The following is an 18,084-nucleotide window of genomic DNA, read 5'->3' as shown; positions in this document are numbered from 1 at the left end:
GTTCACTGGAGAGAAGTCGTGACATCACGGCGTTTTGTATACAACACAGAAACATTATTCTATACCAAGGGCGAAATGATAGCACACTCTGTTTCCATTTTTACAAATTGCTCAGTATTTCGCGAACTCTTAGGTAGCCAAGACGCAGAACTATTGCCTAGTAATCTACAAGAATGGGACGTGGAAAAAAATTAACCACATCTGAAATAATACGTATTCTTGAACTTAAAAGAGAAAATTTATCGGTATCGAAAATTTCGAAAATAATTAATAGAAGTCGAAAAGTAATATATAATTTACTTAAAGACGTGGAAAATTATGGTAAAAAGAAAAGTAGTGGAAGACCATCGTCACTGTCAGAACGGGATAAACGAGCTGTTTTGCGTTTAGCTTCCAATTTTCAGTGCACAACAAAACAAATCATGAAAAAGGCTGGTGTCAATGCAAGCATTTCAAGTGTTCGTCGTGTATTACAATCATGCAAGAATATTAAAAGAATGAAAATAAAGAAGAAACCTGCATTAACTCTACGGCACAAAGAAGAACGTTTACAATTTGCCAGAGATAGAATACACTGGAAGAAAAAGTGGCGAAAAGTGATATTTTCCGATGAAAAAAAATTTAACTTGGATGGACCTGATGGTTTGAATTATTATTTCCACGATGTAAGAAAAGAAAAATTGTCAAAAATTCGGCGAGCAATGGGCGGTGGCGGAGTAATGATGTGGGCGGCAATCGGTTACTTCGGTAAGACGGAAATAAAATTTATTCACGGAAAAATGAATAGTACATATTATTTGGATTTAATAAAGCAACAAATTACAAAGTATGCCCTACACATATCCGGAACTGGATTCATATATCAGCAGGACAATGCAGCAGTACATACTGCAAAACTTGTAAAAACCTATTTTGAAAAAGAAAAAATACCTGTTTTATCATGGCCTGCACGCTCGCCGGACATTAATATCATAGAAAATTGTTGGAGTCAACTCAGTCAAGCAGCTTACAAACATGGGAAACAATATGTAACGACCCAGAGTGAGTACGTCACTGCACCGACTTGTAGGGAGAGCGGTTCCCTTAGAAGGTGACTCGTATTCTGTGTTATAGGGATTATAGGTTCGTGTGGTTTGCGGTTAAGGAGTGAAATCCAAACACTAATGTGCTAGAAACTGAATGAAAATTTGTTTATTCAAGAATAAAAGGTAAGTGAATTGAAATATAATATAAAAGAAAATCGCTAGTATCACAATAAGTGCGGCTAGAAATTGGAATACAATAAGAAATTATAATTAGTTCGCCCTAGATTGGGAATACAATTAAAAATATGTAATTAATAATTAATATATGTAAGTAGAAATTAATAATTGTAAAAATTGTACAGTCAATACTCTGTTTGTTTTCAACAATGATTATGGAAACTAAATTCCAGAGGTTTGTGCTAGACCGCTAAAATCCAGTTAACCTTTCCTATGGGTCGCAATCGGTTTCTGGTTATACCAGAGCCGTGCCAATCGCAGGCCGTTCAAGGAGCTCCGCTCCTCGCTAGCTCTTTACACTTAAACGTAGGCTTAGCGTAACACCTGGGTAACACGTTGCGAACCGCGGATAGGAGGTCCACTGATCTGCGGTACTGCACGCCACCAGTGGAAGAGTAGGAAATAGCTGTAGCTCGCGCTCTATCGCTGCCTAAACAGTTCAGCGCAAGCTTTTCTCTACTGCTCAGAGTATTGTCTGTTTCAGGTCGAGGCCTGAGAAGATCTGCAGTGAAACTGTGCGGAACGCCTCTATTTATACTCAGATCTTGCTGAGTCGGCACTGTTTTTCCGCATAGAGTTCTTGGGGTAGCTGGGTTTTTCCCATCACGTGGTAGTCCAGCATCCCCACTCTAGAATACTACCCCACTGTATGTTTACTGGGGTTGCGCTGGCGCGCGCGCGGTCAGACGTCGATAATTTATCGGTAAACTGTTTTACCGTCCGACTTATCGACTAAACTTTTATCGATGAATTTAACAGACTCGGTTATCGACAAAATGAAAATGTTTATTACAAAAATTTATACATTAAATATTAACAATAAAATAAAATAAAATACTCTGTATAAAAATTAGTTATAATAAAGAAAATGAAATTAAAAAGATATTGCGTTTGATTCTTGGGTCGTTACAAATATGAAAATGTTCACGAATTAAAGGAAGCTATTGTTGAGGAATGGAACAATTTACATCAAAAAAACATTCGAAAGTTATATAAATCATTGCCAAAACGAATGATTGAAATAGTAGAAAATAAGGGCGGATTTACCCATTACTGAACAATTAATTAATAAATGTATAGAATAATAATAAATGAAATAAAAGTCTATTACTTTACAAGTGTGCTATCATTTCGCCTTTGGTATAGAACAATGTTTCTGTGTTGTATACAAAACGCCGTGATGTCACGACTTCTCTCCAGCGAACCGCATATTCGGAGCTCGTAAGGTTACTGTATTATGCGTCGTAAACACAAAACTGTACGCGTGTCAATGAGAAATTAAAGATACAACACATGTGCTATCTTTTTGACTGGGAGTGTATATTGAATGGATGTAGTAATAACAGTCACTTGTTTCTATTCATAAATGCGTCAAAACACACTTAACCTTACCTTTTTATTGTAACTTTACAGCAAATTTCAAAAGAACACGAATTTCCGCAAAAAAAGACAAACACGTTACTGGCGACGTTACTCGAGGTTCACAATGCAATTTCAGGTGCACACATACATTCGAGGAAACACCCAACGCAGGCGGAGTTCACGAGATTGTTCTAAAGTCTCCTTTTTGATTAAACGAGGTGTCCGTTACGCGTTTGAAGGCGCGTGGCTACGACGCGGGGCCCGTGCACACAATTTCCACCAATTCACGCGAGGTGATCGTCGGAACATGAAAAACCGACCTTCCTGGTCGTGACGCGACGCAAAGGCACTCAAATTATCCGAAGATACACACAATAGATTACTAGAATCACTCGTAAGAATAAAAGTTTGTTCAGAGAGATGCTAACGTGACCGTGTACAAAGTCAACATAGCTACGCGGCACGCGTCGTTCGCACGAGGGCTGTAGTACCCGAAAGAGAACGCGAGGCGGCGACACCTCCCGGACTGGCCCCTGTAATGAGGTGACTATATATACGTCCTTGACCTGACGCTCACGCAACACTATGAACTGATAATGTTGATGACTTGTACATTGGTGAAGCTGCAGTTCTGGTTAACGACGATGGCATGTGTCATGTCCTGGCTATTAACACCGTAGAAAACGACTTAGAATTAGAATTATCTCTACAAGAATTGGTACCCTTTGAATATAATAATTTTCCAGAAGAGGAAGAATATTTTGACTCCGATTCAGAACATAAAATTTCCGAAATTATTAAAAGATTACGTTTAGATCATTTGAATGACGAGAAAAGAGAACATGTAATAAGCCTTGTGGCGACCGGCGCACCACATACGCCGCTGTCTTTTTCTTTTCCTTTCATCGTGCACGTCGGGCCTGGTCAAGTACGCATTTGGCAACCAGACCCGAGCGAGTCAAAATTTCTATTATCTCCTTTCATGTTTGTTTCAGGGCCTCGCCCGGGCCTGGGTAGTGTCAGCTATCAGGTTCGGGCGAGCCGTTTCACCACGACATATTTACGATTTCTTCCTGCTGCCCTTATCAACACTTTACTATAATATTTAGACCTTTTTCTCTTTCTCTATTTTCTCTCTTTCTCCATCCTCTCTTTCCCTTCCTTCTCTGAATGCTTTTTAACGGAGAGGATGGCCGAGCGCAGGAGAGTCTTGGTAAAACGTCGACAGAGTCAGCACCGGAATAAAACTAAGAATACCGAACGGAGTTGATTGAGTCGATTTCATATACTACCTTTCCCACAGCCTCATAGAAAAAAGTCCAGAAAGATTTCATTTACCTACTAACAAACTGCAGGCAACAGCGTTCATTGAACATAACATACCTACAATAGATGACATCCCAATTAATATACGACAATACAGATTTCCTCTGATCCACAGGCAAGAAATAGAAAGTCAAATTTTAATCAAATTATCAAACGAAATTATTAAACCTTCAAATTCTCCATATAATTCACCGCTTTGGATCGTCCCAAAGAAACCCGATTCTAAAAGCAATCCAAGGTGGCGAATGGTACCTCCGGAAATTAAATGAAAAGACAATTGGCGATGCATATCCATTGCGATATATTTCTGAAATATTAGATCATATAGGAGACGCTCAGTATTTTTTATCCGACTTCGAAAAGGAGGAGGATACTCAATTCGATGTGTATATTGTTTTTTTTTTTTTTTATATATGTTCACCGATTACGCCGAGACGGATGGACCAATCGGAACGAAACTTTTTGCGTCTTGTAGGATATGTCTTCCGATTGGCCCTGTTATAAAAACATTTCGCATTTTTTTATTCCGAACGGTTTTTATTGCAAAAAAACGGGAAGTTTCTAATCTCAACATAGAATGACTTAAATGATCCTTTAATATATTGTCGGGGGCATGATTCTGAACATGTTTTTCATTATGCATAATTAACGGAAACCTTTAGTTTTCGAGATCAAACTGTATACCTCTGTAACGATCGCGGCAGTCAATAAAGCTAATTTTACTTTTCGACTAAAAAGTTCGTAGTCACTGCACCCGATTATTCCCGCATGATATTGTGGCTGAATCAGCATTCGTCTTACGTTATTTCAATATTAAACAAAAGTGGTCCTTCGAGCCGGATAATATATTGGAGTGGAAAACTGTATCGTGTCTGTGAGAGTGTCTGGGCTTCAAGGAGCAGCGACTCACACGAACGCCGCGATTGTGGTAAAGGGTTAAACGCTGTCAGTGCGCAGTTTCTGACCAGCGAACGTCCAGTTTGAGCTTGTTCGAGAGTTGGTGTTCGAGGATGTGACGCAACATGGCCTCCAAGGAAGCTGCCTTGAAGGAGCTGTATGCGGCTCTGAACGTGTCCATGGGACTCATCAGCAGAGCGGTGGAGAATTTCAACAAGGTGGCGAGGAGTCAGCGCACCGCAGCAGTCACTCGCAGCAGGCTGAGCAATCTTCGAGGCTACTGGGAGAAGTTCGTCCGGCAGCATATGCAGATACTTTAGCTGGCGGATAAGGATCCCTCTGCACAAGATGAGTACTTTGTAAATTACATTTTTCAAACGACTTCGTGTTCTTACGAGGAAGCGTGCGATTATTTCAATGAATGGTTGGAGAAATTAAATCCTCCGCCAGTCGCGCAGACGTCGCTCGATGAATCTAACCCTTTGCACTCGAGAGGTGACTGTCGCTCACCACTTTGTTCGCTGCGGTAACTCTATCCGCGGCGGTAACTGTTTACATTTTGTTTCTTCGACGCGGGTTTCTACGTTCTTTCTGCGTAGTCTGATGAAGTGTAAAATGATATCCCTTCAAACGGAGATAAGACTTTCTTATTTGAAATTAGTACGCAACCACGAACCGTACTGCATTTTCGGTCTCAGTTCGAACTTGACAGCTGTGGCAAAAGTACTAGAAAAGTTGAAGTTTCTAACCCTCATTACTATGGAAAGACATCAAACAACATATTATTGTGATACTTGTCCCGAGAAGCCGGGCATACATCTCGGCGATTGTTTTATAAAATATCATACCAAGCAAAATTACAAGGACTAATGCTTAAGAAATTATCTTAGTAAAACTGTAAAGATACATTAAATATTAAAATATAAAAGTTTTTATCATTTTACGTTAGAGGTAGTAAATTCACCAAAAAGCGTACCGAAACGCTCGAGTTGCTGGTTCGTCTGCGCGGAAACGGCCTCGAGTGCAAAGGGCTAATAGTTCAGCTTCACCGGAAAGCACGACTTCGATAAAGTTACCGTCATTCTCAGGAGATCCGCAGGAGTGGGAGAATTATCGCGACTTGTTCTTGGCGCTAGTTGATCAGAATTCGTCTCTAACGGGAGTACAGAAGCTCCATTATCTCAAATCAAGTCTTACGGGCGAAGCTTGCCTGACTTTAAAAAATATCGCGATAACAGAGGCCAATTACTCCACAGCCTGGGATCTTCTGAAAAAGAGATACAACACTCGCGTGATTGTACACTCCTATTTGAGAACCTTGATCGGGATTCCAAACATGAGCTCGCCGTCAACAAAGGATTTGCGCAGTTTACGTGACAAAGCGAATGATATTCGACAGGCCTTGATTAATTTGGGAAGGCCCGTACAAGACTGGGATGACCTGTTTAATTTCCTTATCATCTCAAAGTTAAATCGCGCATCCTTGAGCGACTGGGAGCTCAAGTTAGGAGGAAGTACCGCGTTGCCTACCTTCGCGGAGCTAGACGAGTTCCTAACCTCTCGAATACGCGCGTTCGAAGCTGTCGACTCAGCGAGTCAGGGGACAAACCCCGACGACGCGAAACGGAAGCACCGAGCTTCAGAAAAACGCGTGTACCTTGCCCTCCATCAAGTAGAGTCGTCTTCAAGCAAGTGCTTCTTTTGCGATGCAAACCACGTGCTGGCTGCCTGTTCCAAACTTAAGAAAAAACAAATTAGTGAGCGTCGTGCTTTCATATTTGAACATCGGTTGTGTTTCCGTTGCTTGAAACTGGGACATGTCACTGCGAATTGTTCATCGCAGTCAACGTGTGCTATTTGCAAGGGCAAGCATCACGCGCTCGTACACTTTAAAAATACCGGGTCGAACGTTAGCAAGGAAAAGAAACCGGAAACGGTGCCGAAGGCAGCGGATGTCGACTCACCTACAACGTTTCGTCAAAACGAGGACGACCGAGTGTCGGTCTGCCATGCTTCGCACCCATGCTCTTTCCGCGCGCGTCAAAGTCACTGCTGAAACGGGTAGAAGTATGATTGTGCGTGCATTGCTGGACCAGGGTTCGCAGGTCACGTGCGTGACGGAGCGCGTCGCGGAATTTCTTAAAGTAAAAAAGAATACCTGTCGCTGTTAGCCTCTCCGGGGTTGGGGGGATGCGAGCAGGAAAAGTAAAGCATGCGGTTGAGTTAGAAATGTCTTCGTGTAGGCAAAAAGTTGCAGGGGAACTGGAAAAAATCAAATTCACCGCATTAGTAATGAAAAGTTTAACGTCTTACACTGCAAACTCCTTTAAACTCAATGTAAACTGGAAGCATTTAACTGACCTACCTCTCGCCGATTCGCATCCGGGAGGCAATGAGAATTTCGATCTTCTCATTGGCGCCAACGAGTATGGCAAGATTGTGCTCGACGGAATAGTAAAGGGGCCTCCGGAGTCTCCAATTGTACAGCGCACTGTTTTCGGCTGAGTTCTGTCCGGATCGTGTGCCGTCCCGACAGGCAAACTTCACTCCACCGTTAAAATTCACCACGTAGAGCTGTTCGACACTCTACAATTAGAGTTAAAGCATTTCTGGGAATTAGAAGAAACCCCAAACAAACCGGTTTTAACGCGAGATCAAACGAACTGCGAAATTCACTTCGCGAACACACACCGACGTTTATCCGATGGTCGTTACGAGGTTAGGCTGCCGTTCAAAAAAGATCCCGCGAATACAATCGGGGACACCGCGTCCATTGCAAGGAGAATCTTCAAAACAACAGAGGCACGCGTGACAAAAAACCCAGAGCTACACTGCGAGTATCAGGCGTTTTTGCGCGAATATCTTGACCTAGGGCACATGAACCAAATTGGCGAAAACGAGTCTTTAGAGGGCAAAGTCTTCATTTCACACTTACCCGTGTTACGAAGGGAAAGCCAGACGACGAAGCTGAGGGTGGTGTTCAACGCCTCAATGAACTCGTCGAACGGCAAATCGTTAAACGACTGTCTTCATGTCGGGCCCAATTTGCAGGCCAATTTGTTTTCGTTGTTGATAAGGTGGCGTTGGCATCGGTTCGTGTACACGGCAGATATTGCAAAGATGTTTCGCCAGATAAACGTGGCTTCGGTTGACACTAATTTTCAGTGCATTTTCTGGCGACCGTCGCCGGAGTTTCCGCTGATAGGCTATCGCCTGAAAACCGTTACCTACGGTACGGCATGCGCCCCCTTTCACGCGAATCGCGTGTTGAAACAACTCGCCAAAGATGAAGGCCATAAATTCCCGCTAGGCGCCGCACAGTGGTTCAAACTAGCCGTTTTGCGGAAAAAATTAGATAGCATCAATATGACAACTTCAATTTGCATCAAAATTGGTATGTCGATGTGTTTGAGGTCGCTGATTATGAATCTGAAGTTAAAATTTCAAAAAACAAAATGGCTTATTGAAAATGAAGTAATAATTTGTTTTAAAAGTCGAAAAATTAAGAAATATTTTTCTCGTTGCAAACATTACGATACATTTATAGTACAAATGAAATAGTAATGAAATAATAATGCATATGAAATGAATCGTTTTGCGATTTGTAAAAAAAAGTACGTTTCAAATAAAAAAATAAAAAAAGGATAGCTATACATATATAATTATTATGTTGTAATTACTTAATCATTGTCCTCTGCGAGTAAAGCCTTCACATTGTCATTCACTTCCAAAATTTGTTTTTTTGGCACTGATCTTAAACTGTTTATATATGGGTCGGAAGAAGCTAGAAGCATATGTATCGTATCTTCATTGGTACATATCCGAGAACATTTCCTGGAGTGTTTCAACCGATACTGCCTATAATCTTTATTCCTTGCTTCTTGGGCTTCCTTGGTTAACATTCCTATTGGTAACATGGCAGCTGTTATTATTTTGCTGCCATGTAAAAGAATTTTGTGTACTGTATTCGGCATATTATACCAGCTGTATAAATGTACGTACAAATCGGCAGTTTCTTTGCAATAAATGCCAAACTTTTTTGAATCTATTGCATAACCACTATTTATTGTTTGCAATATTACAGCGAACCGATGAATTAAATTTTCGTCCACTCCTGTTATTTCGGCTGTTAATTTTGGATTACCAAAAAATCTTCTGGAGGTATTTCCATCATTGCTAGTACCCATGCCCTGTTTTACAACATCCACTTTCAGTCCCATTTTTTTAATAAATTTTTCTTGTATTATTTTTTTGTTTTCAGGTTTTTGTGGTTTTGTCTGTGTATTTGTTCTCCAACTTTTAAATGGTATATTATATGGGATCTGAAGAATGCATTCCATAAATTTGATCCTTGCATGAGGTGATAATCCGAAGTTAAGGGCATTTGCGGCTTCAGGTTTATTTCTTATAGCTGTTAAATTGTTCATTTCTGATGGTTTCGCTTTACATATATAACATACTGCCATGGATGGTGTATCAGTTATCGTCTGTGCAATTTTACTATCGATTATGGTAAATAGCAGTTTGTGGTTTATTTTAAATGTCTTACTGTCTGATGTAACTACACTCTCATTAATATTTTTAATTGCTGTCTCCATCCTTGCAACTTCATTTTTTATATTTGCTGATGTTTCTGAGGCAAACTGAAATTAAATTGGCCTACAGAACCGCGTAGAGGAAGGTCTCGTATTTTTCCAAATTACTACAGAATTGTTTCCTTTTTCATGTAGGTGCAAAGGAACGAGGGATGTAAGAAACATATTTGCATCAGTGATGTATTCTTCATCAAAAGCTTGCTTATATTCACTGTGACCGGACGAACCATCACACCCCCATTTGGAAACAAGTGTCATTTCACTTCCTATTCTTCCAAGTTGCTCGCTTTTGCTTTTCAAAATTCTTGATGTGGTATGATCTAGTAATGTCTGTAAATTGACAGTCGCACAACTTTCACTTATTTCGACATTAGATGGATAACACTTTTTTTTCTCATTTAATAATTTGTAGTAGGGTGGGAAAATATTACAACCAATCTCTTCAGTTGCTTTCCTAAGGATTTCATATTGGTACTTCGACAACGAAGCATCGAGAGCTAAAGCTAATGCCTTTTCTGGGCTGAATGTGGTCGGTCCTGACAAATTTTCAATTGCACGCCCAGCCATAACAATTAATTCCTCAGAATAGTTTTCACGCAACTGTTTAACTTTCGATCGTTTAGATCGATCACAGCATTCATCAAAACTTTTTTCCGGACGTCCTCTTCGAAAATGTTGGGAAGGGCCTGGATCAGTATTCACTGCAACGGTTTCCAAAGTAGCTGAGGTTTATTTCAACCAAAGTAATACTATTTTCCTTAACACTCGGCCATCTTCATTTGTTTGGCCCTCCAAACCTGTTTCTGCAGTCTTTCATCTCCAATTATTTAACAAACAATGATCTTACGTACTAGGTGACTAAAACTAAGAGTAATTACAATAGAAAAATATGAACAAACTAAAATACAATGTCCGCACATTTGGCTATTCCAGAAGAAAATAAAGTAAATCGCATTTGCATATTAGTAATCGTAAACCTAACAACCCTAACTATCTTTATACTTGCACGAAGGTATCTTTCTTGTTAGTAACTAAAAGATTCAGCGCTAGACGCTTTTCGCCAAACATGTTAATCAGTGAATTGTTGGCCGCGAAGAGTTTAAAATCGGAGAGTTTACGATTTGAATTTCTATCGACCGAAACTAGGGAAATTTCCGCCCCGGTGTCGACGAGGAACCTCAAACCTGATTCTATGTCGCGAACATGGAGACGCCTTGACTCCACAGGACCCTCACCCACGGCCTCCGAGCGGGCGGGGTTGCCTACTTTTCCGACCCCTGTTGAGCCTCCCATGTACAGGGCTTCTTGCAAAACCGAGCCTTCTCCCCGAACTTGCGGTGCACCCAGCAAACAGACGTGGATCTTTTTGGCGATTTCGACCGCTCGCGCGATTTCGACCGGCTGAAACGTCTGTATCTACCGTGGTTCGCGTTCGATTTCAGGGTCGCGACCTCCGATGACAATTTGCGTACTTCCGCCACAAGCTGGTCAAGAATCGAAGGCTCCTTCGAGTCAACCGCCGATACCTGGCCCTGGCCCACGTCGAGGGCTTCTACAAACTTATCAGCCATTTCCGCTATCTTACTTAGGTTTTTTTCATCCGAGACCGACAATGCCGCTCGGCACGGTGCCGGAAGCTGGTCGAGGAAAACAGTGCGAATGATATCGTTCTGACAGCCCGAATCTAGCGCGCGCAAGCGAGTCAAAATTAGTGAGGGTTTCCCTAGCGTCGAGACTTGCCCCTTAATTAGCTGGCGTAACCGCGACTCACTGGAACTGCCGAATGTTGAAATCAGTCGTGCCTTAATTAGTTCATAGGTATTATCCGGCCTCGGTTCGGCAGTTAGCAAGTCCTGGACGGCTTGCAGAGCCTCCATGTCCAGTTTTTTGGTGACGCAATCCGCTTTAGTCGAGGACACGGTGATCCCCGCGTTCCGTAGCGTTACCTCAGCTTGGATCGCAAAAACTCGCGATCTTCGGTTGCCGATATAATGCTGCAACACTTACAGGCGGCGTAGCTGCCTCAGCCCAGCCTTGCACCTCCAACTCCCGTAGTCGATCCTGTAGCTGACGAAGCTGTTACTCCATTATTCGCTTCTTTGTTGAAATGTGCGGGATACCGGCCTTGTAGGATGTTGTAGGATGTCCTTTGACGAAGACGCTGCCAAACAGCTTTTTTAGAATTTGCTGTTGCTGACCATTCTAGCGCGCACGCCGGCGTGCCTGCACGTGCACGCTTGGTTCTTTGTTCAAATGATGCGTCTTTGTTCTAACCTACGACGATCACGTCGGGGTCACCAATGTGGGTGCCGTGCACCCTGTTTTGGTTAGTTTATGACGCAGGATCCACCTCTACTCTCTTTAGAGTGGTGTAATAATGAGAATCTCGTTACTATCAACAAGGAACTTTATTTCTCTAACTTCTTCACAGAAGCCTTCTTGTTTTGAACAACCTGAACGTCCGGACGCGACTCTCTCTAAACTCGCACACTTCACGCTGCTTGCTTCCCGCTCTCTCCGAGTCGTTCGTACGACGGTGGCGCCCCACATCTTCCTCCAACGTAGCGGCGCACAGTGGTTCAAACGCGGAAAAAAATCGATTTTGGAAATGTTAGATACCTAGATTCTTTTTATTATAATTTCAAATAAGGTTGTTTGGAGCATCATAATCCAGAAAGATTTCTGTAAATACTCACTTGATTACAAAGATATTATAACATGAAAATTGGGAAACAGGGAATCGCCAATTTTGCTCTACAAACGGATCCACAAATAAATGTTGGTACAAGTATCGGAAGCATTTAAGTGTAGAAACAATTTTGTAATTTGATTATGTTCATATTAAGGAAGTAAATGATATGAATAAAGGTAATGACAATCTCATTTGTTTCAATAGAACATATGTTGAACAATACGGTATTTTTAAAAATAGAGTTGAAGTTTAATTAGACATAACTTCTTTGCGTCAATTACCGTCAAGATCAGACTTAATGCAAATTGTACAGTATATCTTTAAGTTTATATCCAAAGAGGTTTCAGCTGCGAACATCTGCGAATCTGGTTTTGGGAGCATTTTTTCTTTCGTCCGGACGACAGCGAATGGTCAATCACTTGTTTTCTTCCAATCGCTCGTTTTGTAGGCAGTTCTAATTGTTTGCCCGTTTTGTAGACATCACAGACACCTCCTTTTCACCGTTTCTTAAACATAATTATTTACTCTACTCTACGCGAGTCTTTGTTTCACATAACCCTTTAACAGTTTTAAAATTAATTTTTTAAAACAAAACGTCTTGGCGAACACACGTTCGACGCGTCAACAGTATTTAACTTTAAACTTTAGTTCATAGTATTTAATTTTTGTTTGTTTTTCAACATGGAAACTTTCAAGATGGGTTACAGTGAATTGGTGGACATTGTGTTGTTAAGCAATCGTGAAATTGTTGAAACTCTTAAAGTTCAATGTCCAGATATTACAGAAAACATGTTAAAAGAGATTCATAAAAAATTAATGAAAAGCTTTTTACCAAATTTTTCAAAAAGATGGCAATCTGCATCGCGAAACAAAAATAGCCTTATGAAGATGCTAGAAACGTCTATATTGTACTGCGCACGCGTTAGAGCAGGAGAGGGAGATCGCTAGAGCGTGGCGAATCTAACGAATTCATAGGCAGAGAGAGGTGTGAGAGAATACGAGATGTAACGACCACGAGGCAGCTAGCTGGGACGATAGTTAAAAGACTGAACTATTCAATTTATCAGAAGCGAATAAGTGTGTGGAAGAGTGTTGGACATAATTAATCAGAGAACAGTTTTCTTTACTCTTATATTTTTGATTCTAGCAGTACCTTTTGTTAATTTACTTTATAATCTTTTGTTTCATTAATCTATCTAATTATTTTATTATTCTACATTAAGTTGGCCTTAATCCTTAATTATAGTTAAAAGTGAACGATAATAATTGTATCGTGAAACTTTACAATATCATCACCGGTTATCAGATATCGTACGTCATATATTTCTGCCCACCATTTATATGATCGCAAAGTATAACAAGAAGCAAGATGTAGAGGGGAATAACACACGTTATTAAAAATCTCTCGAGACCTAGTGAGCTGCGCGAGTTAACTATGGTCTCTCGTGAACTGCAGTATAGTGCATGTACATCAGGAGTGCTGCCAATTTCTGATATAATCGTTACAATTACAAATGTTTTCAGCCGAACCTATAACGTTCCGCTTTTTCTCTTACGACTTATTAATTACCAAGTTTGCCATACCGCAATCAAATCGTTATTGGCTGCATCGTTTGTTCGGGTATTTTTAATTTTGCACCGCCTCCGAAAACTTTGAAATGTATTTCGTATCCTAGTTAACGATTAAGTAAATATTATTAATAGCTATGGAATATTGGTATAAATGAAATAGAAATTATTTTACACTTTTTAGTGCATTTCGAAGTCGGATTTGTTTTTTGTTAAAAATTATTTTAAGCGACTAAAGATGTTCTACCAGTTCAGTTTTTTTATTGTGCTATGCCAACGGGGTGTCAAGCCGTTCGTTCGCGACTTAAGGTGAATGTCCCTATTCCGAATCACGTCCCGATTTCTGCTCAGTGCGCATATCTTTATTTAATATGAAGAGTGAAATAAGAAATTAGTTTTACAAAAATTATTACAAATTATTTCAGTATTCCCGTACAAAATGCTACAATCCGCTGTTCAATAGATGGCAGCATTTTAATAGAAATAAATTTAATAAGTGCCTCCGCCATAACGATACCGGACTTGAACGATTTGGTTACGATCGCGAGTAACACGTGGACATCCGATTTTTGTTAAAAAAACGTGTTTAATTGTTCATATTTTTTGCCAAAATTTGGCAGAAACGTGCAGTATAAAACTTGAAGTGCAGAGTGTTATTTTTTTTCAAGTTTTACTTTCTATTTGCAGAAAAAATAGGTGAGTAGTAATACAGTCACTCACATAACCAATAAGGTCCTATTTCTAATCGGATAATTTCAATGAGATGACCCTCGAATATAAATATATAACTGTCATTAAAAAATTAATACTTTCTTTGGACGAATTTAATTATTATATTTAAGGTTAAATTTATTTATTTTATCGTTTCTTAGTTGATAAATATGCCCCGAACAAATAAAAAAACTACATTTACAAAGAAAAAAGAAAAAACGGAGACAGTGAAGAGGGAAAAATGTAAAAATAAATACTTACGATTTACCGAAAACGATTTAATTAATGCATTACAAGCTGTAAAGAATGGAATGCCCATAAGAGTTGCGAGTAAGCAGTTCAAAGTGCCTTACTCTACAGTCAGAGCTAAACACAAGGGCATATATGTTATTGGAAAGAGAATAATCCAACAATTTTAAGTAAAGAGGAAGAAAGTATGCTTGTGGATTGGATCCTTTCAATTGCTAACAAAGGTTTTCCTTTCACTAAAGATGTCTTGTTGGATAGTGTACAACTGTTAATAAAAAAAATGAATAGACAGAATCCATTCACTAATGGAAGGCCAGGCAGGCATTGGTTTGAAGCCTTTATGAAACGCCACCCCCAGCTTTCATTAAGAACACCCCAGAATTTATGTGAAAGACGTGGTCAGGTGTCTGAGGGAAAAATACGGGAGTGGTTTAAACAAATTGAAGATTATCTTAAATCAAACAATCTGCTTGATATTGACTCATCTAGGATTTTTAATTGTGATGAATCAGCTTTTTTTTTAAACCCAAAAGGCAATAAAGTTATCACAAATAAAAAATCTAAAGGGATTTATAATTTAGTTGATGCAAATGATAAGGAGTGTATAACAACATTGATTACAGGTGACAAATAAAATAGTATCTTTAGTTTAAAAATATATAACTGTTTCTAGTAAATTTAGTAACCCTATTAAACTTATAGGTAATGCAGCAGGTGAGCTATTACCACCAATGATTATGTTTTCATACCAAAGGCTACCATCAAGCATCATTGATAAAGTGCCTCCAGATTGGAGTGTAGGAAAATTTGACAATGGCTGGATGACTGGAGAGTCATTTTATGAATACATGACCAATGTATTCTACCCATGGTGCATTAAAAAAGAAATTAAATTTCCTATAATCATGTACCTAGATGGACACTCATCACATGCTACAATGGCACTAAGTGACTTTTGTGTAGAACATGAAATAGAAATTATTTCATTATATCCTAATTCCACCCACATTACCCAACCAATGGATGTTGCGTTATTCCGTCCATTGAAGGAAGCCTGGAAAAAAGCCGTCACAGACTGGAGAATGCAAAATGGTGGCAAAGCTGTAAAAAAACAAAACTTTGCACCTGTTCTACAAACTGCTTTGCATTCTCTTAATGTTAAAAATATTCTAACACAGGGCTTTATTGCTTGTGGACTTGCACCGCTTTCTGCAGATGCTGTCAACTATGAAAAATTATTGAATCACGATCAACTCTTGCAGCAGAAAAATCTTACAAATATGAACAGTTCCACAAGCTCCCACAATAACTATGAATGCACTTTAACATTTATAGAAGATTACATAGATGATAAAACAGTGCAACTTTTTAAAGTAGCTGAAGGCAGAGATGGAAAATGGTATGGAGAAGAAAAATATGAAGTACTATTTTCAATCTGGCTGGAATGCAGAAAACTTATGTTAAATAAGAGTGCGGGAATGATAGAGAAGAGAAGCATTGAAACGTCTTCGGTACTAACTGTTTAAGATTTCTATTATAATTTCTGAATTAGTTTAATTTTTTATTCTGATTTATTTCAATTATTTATTTTTATTTATTTAGTAATTTATTTAAATAATTGAAAACACATGATTATATATAATTTTATGATGAAAGTAATATTGATAAATGACTACATTACAACAAGTAGATTTCTAAAAACTTTTGTTTGATTGTTTTCTCTTATAGGCAGATACAATTTCTAATCATGAAATAGTTAATATTGAATTTATTAACGATAAACAGGCAGGTAGTAGCAAGTGTGATGGAAACATCATAGATAATAATTTAGAACACGTAGATTTAAGTTCTATTAGTGAGGATATATTAGAAAATAATTTAGACATAAGCAAATATGAAATAGTTTCATATGACTCAACTAAGATTTACACATCCGCACAAATTACACAATTAAACCAAATAAAATCTAAAAATAATTCAGATATAGCAGAGCAGCCAGACATTTTATCACACGACGTGATAGTTGATTATAATAGTGAAGTAACCGATGAAATTGCATGTCCAAATAAACATGGTAAGTATTTAAAATAAATATTTTTGAAGAAAAAATAAGTAAAACAATTATTTATAAATAAATCGTTAACTAATTACAGATAATAATAATACATCTATTCCTACACTTTTTCAAGAAGTGCTGTTCTGGCCAGAAGAAAATTTGTCTCGTAAAAGAAAAATAAACAAAGAAAAGATTCCAGCGGTTGCAACCTCCGATAAATGGAGGGAATATCAAAAACGAAAGATTGAAATAAAAAAAGAAAAAGAGCAACAAAAAGAAGAAAGAAAGCGATTAAAATTAGAGAACATAAAAATAAAAAAAGAACAAGATGAAGAGAGAGCTAAATTAAAAAGGCTTCAAAATGAAGAAAAAGCTAGAATAAAGAAAGAGAAAGAAGAAGAAAAGGCGGGGGTCACGTGACGATAGCTATAGAGGCAGTACGTGTCGGAGAGAAGTGAAACAGAATCAATCAATTCCGAAGGAAAATCTGAACGGATAGAGGTGCAATAAATACCGCTGGAAAGAGGAAAAACCAAAGAATACAGGTGTATAAAGGCATCATAAAGGTACACGGAAACAAGTTACTTAAAAGAAATGAAACTGGCGAAAGAGGTAAGAGGTTAGGTTGTCTGATGAGCTACGTGGAAAAAGTCGATATTGTAGATTAATAAACGACGTGGAATAATACGTCGATAAATGTAGATCGATTGGATGATAAACTGATAAGATAAAGAAGAACAAAGGTAGCGACACCTAGAAGCAGACCAGAGCGGCCGCGTCAAGTCTGGCGCAGCCACGTAGAGAAGTATAGGCATAGAAGCGAACACAGAGAGAGAAAAACATAGATGAGTAAGACAGGAGAGACGGAGAGCCCAAAGGATTCCGGAAAAAGAGGAAGGCCGACTTTAGCTGAACAGCTTGGGAAATATAGGTCGGGCAGCCAAGGATCATTGCTGGACTCTTTTAAAAGAAAAAGAGAAGAAGAAGAAGCAGAAGAAGAAAGAAGAAGAGTGGAGAAAGAACTGATAGAAAATTTCCAAAAAGCAAGAAGAGTAGGAAGATCACCACCGCAAGAAGCTACGGAAGGGGAAGGAACAGAAAGCGAAGGAACAGAAGGCGAACCTAAAGATATAAAAATGGACAAGTTAGACAGATTGACTGAGCTTGTGCTGACAGTGAAGAAGGACACACAAGATATTAAGAAAGAAAACGAATCCATAAATAAGGAAATAAGAGAACTAAAAGAAGAATGGAAAAGAAAGCAAGAAGCATGGGAGCGAGAAAAAGAAGAAATACAGAAGAGAATTAAAAATCTAGAAACGAAAAGAGATGAGGCGGACGAATTAATTGAAAGAATAAACCGTA

General features: G+C 39.0%; 1 protein-coding gene across 1 annotated transcript; it reads left to right on the top strand.

Annotated features, from left to right (window-relative positions):
- Positions 1-14,034: 14,034 nt before the first annotated feature.
- On the top strand, positions 14,035-16,189 carry LOC114882603 (MFS-type transporter clz9-like). The gene is made up of 3 exons (XM_046289988.1): positions 14,035-14,399; positions 14,576-15,286; positions 15,366-16,189. Exons 2-3 carry the CDS (start codon positions 14,851-14,853, stop codon positions 16,187-16,189), a joined length of 1,260 nt encoding a protein of 419 aa, XP_046145944.1. The 5' UTR covers positions 14,035-14,399; positions 14,576-14,850.
- The last annotated feature ends 1,895 nt before the right edge of the window (positions 16,190-18,084 follow it).

Source organism: Osmia bicornis, unplaced genomic scaffold, assembly GCF_907164935.1.
Source record: "Osmia bicornis bicornis unplaced genomic scaffold, iOsmBic2.1, whole genome shotgun sequence".
In the NCBI taxonomy this organism is placed as follows: Eukaryota; Metazoa; Arthropoda; class Insecta; order Hymenoptera; family Megachilidae; genus Osmia; species Osmia bicornis.
Note: the sequence above shows the minus strand (reverse complement) of the source record. Positions and strands in the feature narration are given on the sequence as shown.

Coding starts and splice junctions, on each gene's coding strand:
- LOC114882603 (XM_046289988.1), top strand. CDS start 14,851: ATGCTTGTGGATTGGATCCTTTCAATTGCTAACAAAGGTTTTCCTTTC. Junction 15,287..15,365: donor TATAACAACATTGATTACAG/GTGACAAATAAA, acceptor TTAAACTTATAG/GTAATGCAGCAGGTGAGCTA.